The sequence below is a fragment of the Diachasma alloeum genome, unplaced genomic scaffold, assembly GCF_001412515.2.
Source record: "Diachasma alloeum isolate Michigan unplaced genomic scaffold, Dall2.0 Dall_scaffold_00618, whole genome shotgun sequence".
In the NCBI taxonomy this organism is placed as follows: domain Eukaryota; kingdom Metazoa; phylum Arthropoda; class Insecta; order Hymenoptera; family Braconidae; genus Diachasma; species Diachasma alloeum.
The window spans coordinates 18,522-22,947 of record NW_021680750.1 but is presented as its reverse complement, the minus strand read 5'-3'; the positions used below and the strand labels follow the sequence as shown (position 1 = coordinate 22,947).

The 4,426-nt window shown below is 37.2% G+C and overlaps 1 protein-coding gene across 1 annotated transcript; it reads right to left on the bottom strand.

Annotated features, from left to right (window-relative positions):
- Window positions 1-1,906: 1,906 nt before the first annotated feature.
- Window positions 1,907-3,238, bottom strand: LOC107043702. Its single transcript, XM_015265285.1, has 4 exons — window positions 3,181-3,238; window positions 2,864-3,097; window positions 2,550-2,716; window positions 1,907-2,088 (listed from the first exon to the last, which is right to left on the bottom strand). The coding sequence occupies exons 1-4, from the start codon at window positions 3,236-3,238 to the stop codon at window positions 2,038-2,040; spliced, it is 510 nt and encodes a 169-aa protein (XP_015120771.1). The 3' UTR covers window positions 1,907-2,037.
- Window positions 3,239-4,426: the final 1,188 nt, after the last annotated feature.

Sequence of the window (4,426 nt, the reverse complement as noted above, 5' to 3'; positions counted from 1 at the left end):
CATCGAACAGCATTGGTTTCATTCCTTAATGTTAATTATGAGGGGAGAGACGATTTTTTAATTGACGTGCGAGTTATCCATTAAGTTTTTCATAGTGCCGTAAATTGCGTCGCAGTTTTTATTTTTTGATTACAGAGATTATTAAGGGATAAAACGGGGGTTGCTGGATGGGGACTTTAATTCTCCATCGAACAGCGTTGGCTTCATTCCTTAATGTTAATTAGGAGGGGAGAGACGATTTTTTAATTGGTGGGCGAATTATTGGGGTGGCACTCTGCGCCGAAAAACCATTGGGTTTCTCATAGTACCGTGACTTTCGTCGCAGTTTTAATTTTTTTATAACAAAGATTAAGGGATGAAACGGGGGTTGATAGATGGGGAATCTAATTCTCCATAGAAAAGTCCTCGTCTCATCCCTTAATATTAATTAGCGGGCGAATGAATCAACGGAAAAACATAAAGTAAACATTGAGGACAAGGAGGACATAAATCCCCCTTCGAACCTACCCCTGTGACAGCGGGACTGCTATAGGGCTTCTAGCAGATGTTTTCCCTGCCCAGGATACTCCCACTCTACGTAATTCCCACTCATATGCTTGACCCCCACTCCAAGAATCCATGGATATTCTTCTTCTGGCCCTACTGCCGAGTTACCGGCAAAGGCAGCTCGCCCAGCCGTTAGAATCGACCGTGGCGCCCCACCTCTATTGGGGTCTCACTTATTCTGGCTGCGACTCCTGTCGACTTGACCGACCCCGTTGGGATATCGACACTGCCGCCATCTCCCGGCATTCCCCCTACGGGTCTTGTATTATCATTATATACACTCCCATTAATTTCAATCAATTGATAGAAAACAATGTTATAAACAGTGCAAATATAAACTAATAATTCGTCTATCCACTTTTATTGTGTTTTCAGATATCATTTCCCCCTTTTTAGCCCCAGAAAATGACAATCCTAATAGCCACGCAACAGCCACGCAAATACCGTGGCTGTAGCGTGGCTCCTGGATTCCCAGGGCAGAGAAGGTTTGTAGCATTGTGACCAACGCATCTCCAGTTTGAATTCTCCCGAGATGATCAATTCTTAATTAACGAATTAATCATCGATTTCTGATGATTCTCGCGGTCCATTCTTCGTTATATTTTTGAATTAAACAATCAAACGTCTTTAATGTCCAGTAGGAAGAAAAGTGTTGGAAATAAATTAGCAATATCCCTCCGAATGGATTCTACTCCATTTCTAATATAAGAACCATTATAACCGGTCATATGAATTTGTTTTAAAAATCTTGTGAAAATTGAGCAAATAGCAATATACAAACCGGCTCCACACGCTGATGAAGGCATTTCCCATGTTCCTCTTAACAGGACTGCAGTCCTGAGAAACAGATGAGGCACTAAACATAACTAAAACATGAATAGTCAGTCATTTGAAAGGATTTGTCATAAAATTCATGTAAAGATCACACATTGGCTAAGCATTTTCGAATGAAATTCCATTCAGTCATACCAAGATATTTATTTGACACGACTAAACTATCACTTGAGTTTGGAAACAAATGACGTCAAATTACTAAATGATCAAGCTGTACTTATTCTCGTGGCAGCGGAGGAGTGAAGGGGATAAGTTGTACTTATGATAAGTGCGGTATCTGTTTCTCAGGGCTTCATTCATGTCAGGCCATCTGTTTGAGGCAACTTCGTCAGTGTCTGCTGACGCAGTTTGTAGGTTCAATACACAGTAGAACTTGGGAGATTGTGCTCCTCAGAGCATAGACCCCTACTTTACCCAATCTCCACTCACATTCTTGTCGCCCACCTCTGAAAACCAAAGACACACTCTCCTCACCCTGACCGTTAGATATATATTTAACAGAAGAGTAGTGGAGACATTTTCATAATTCTGGTCTAAATTATATATAAGATTTTATTAATTCCAATGATCTGTATACTTCGTCACAAATTATCTTCATGATTACAAATTGCTTTTTATCCGTTAGCTACCAATGAGCTGATTTCTTCATGTTTTATACTATTCCTGTTTCCTTTGTAGCTGGGGTGGAACTGCCTCTGCTGATTTCTTCTGTAAAACGAAAAGCTTGATTTTTAAAATGAATCTAAAATTTAGTTGATGGATACGGAGAAGGATTTCATAAGGAATTACAAACGAATTTCCACCACCATCGCCTAGTTGTTTGATCTGACTGTAATTTCTTAGGATTTGAAACTTCGACTATCTCTTTTGAAATCTTGCTACAACTCAAATTGTTCGATTTAGGATTACAATCATCTTCCTCTTTTTCACATTCGCAGTTGCTATCTGGACAAAAATTTCGATAGGCACAATCCTATTTTCATAGAATGAGGAAGAATATTTATTACAGTATATGAATAAACGAGGAATAAAATTTCAGTCACGGTAAGACAATTTTAATATGTTTCAGCGTCTGCACTCAAGAGAATTCCGCTAACCAAGAATACGGAAAGAGGATTGGATCAATTAGGAGATCAGAAGTATAGGAAACTCTTAGATCTCACATGTACCTGTTCCTGAGCGGCTTCAGTTACTTTACCAGCCAACGAACCAATACTAGATACTACACTGGAACCTGTCTCAGAAATTATATTAATGATATCTGAAAATGACGATGGCATTTTGAATAATGGTAATTTAGGCCATGATATCTCCATTTGTTTTTCTCCAGGCTTAACTGGAATTAAGTTAAAATCAATTATTAGGACATCATATAGAATTCCATGTAGAATAAATCACATTTTTGTACTGTACACTTGAATCAAGCCGTCAATAAATAAAATATTTTTATCAGATGCATAAATATAATGAAATTACAACTTACCCCCATAAGCAAAATTCATTATGATATTCGCATAATGCCTCGCAGCGACAATACTCTCTTCTGCTTGTCTTGGATAACACACAGCAGCAATTCCCAGGGCACCGGTTGTTGTATATACGGATCGTTTGAATTTACTGCCGCGAAGACTGAATATTAATCCAGCAAGACCACCAATTGCAACAGCACCGACTCGAGGTAACGTATTCGTTTCTTCTCGTAGATAATCCAGCATTACTGCAAAATTTCAATCAAATAATTTATCCTGCAATTAATCATTTACGGAAAAGTGATTCTTTGTTTTTATTTGAGGGGATTACATTGAATTTTGAAGCTCTTGATCACATTATTCTCTTCAGAATAACCAATATGGACCATTCCACCAAATATCGTACGCAAATACGGCCTCAAAATTTTCAACAATTTTGTTCCGTACCCCTATTTATGAGTAGAAAAAAAGATCTCCCAAAAAAAAACAATTGTTTTTGTAGAAAAACTGTAATAAGAAAAAGTTTTGTGTGATTTTTTCTGCAACGAAGAAATTTTTTTTTTAATTCGATTCCCATTGAAATTTTGAAAGAAATGAAAAAATAGAAACCCAATCAAACCCAAGCCAAGAAATGTCCAATGATAACTCTGAATCAAAGAATTCAAAAAATCCTGCATGAAATTAAAAAATCAGTAGAAACAGAATCGACAATTGATATGAGACAATCTGTGCGAATACTCCGCGCCAAGAATGTCGATCCTGTCCCTACTGATTTTTTTATTTCATGAAGGATTTTTTTGAATCCTTTGATTCAGAGCCATCATTGGAAGTTTCTTGACTTGGCTTTGATTTTTGTTTCTTCATTTTTCAACCAAATTTCTGTAAGAATCGGATTTCTAAACCCGTCAGTAGGCGGGCTCTTCTTAGTATCTTACTCGCACTGCAGAGACGTCCTACAGGTCAACTACTATTGTGTGGGAGAACATCTCATGTGCGCCTAACGACGGGTTAAAAAAATTGCGTTTCTTCTTTCCAGAAACAATCACCCAAAACTTTTTCGTGGCAGTTTTCCTACAAAAAAATTTGTTTCCGTCTTTTTAGAGAATTTCTGTTATTTTTTCAAAACGATCACATAATCTTTATTTTTTTTTTTTTGTTACTTTGGTTTTATTGAAGTACAATTCTCGATTTGACACCCACACCCTGCCTGCCTCTCCCTCCTCTATTTTTACCTCTCGTAATCACCCCTCAACGTATAACCCTGAAGTTTGCCAATTTCCGAAGGAAAAATTTTTTGACACGGTATCTCTCACGGGAGAATGATGGGATTTGAAAAAATTCAAATTCAATAAATTCTGTATGAATTTACTTAATCGTGATGATCGCTGAATATGTCTTTAACTAATTTACATAGTCAGTATTCATAGTACAAAAGTGAGAAAAATATTAACAGCGGATATTTCCTCCTAGGATGATTCTATTGAAAAAGAAAACAAATGGTCACAGTTTAAATTTCACAAATTCTCATCGTGATATTTTTTAGTTTTTTTTTCGTCATCCAGCAGCTTATCCGCTGT

Excerpts from the sequence above, each read along its gene's own strand:
- LOC107043702 (XM_015265285.1), bottom strand. The coding sequence starts at position 3,238 with ATGGTCCATATTGGTTATTCTGAAGAGAATAATGTGATCAAGAGCTTC. Across the intron at positions 3,098-3,180 it reads CAAGAGCTTCAAAATTCAAT|TAATGCTGGATTATCTACGA; the intron begins GTAATCCCCTCA and ends GAAATTTTGCAG. Across the intron at positions 2,717-2,863 it reads AATGAATTTTGCTTATGGGG|TTAAGCCTGGAGAAAAACAA; the intron begins GTAAGTTGTAAT and ends ACTTAATTCCAG.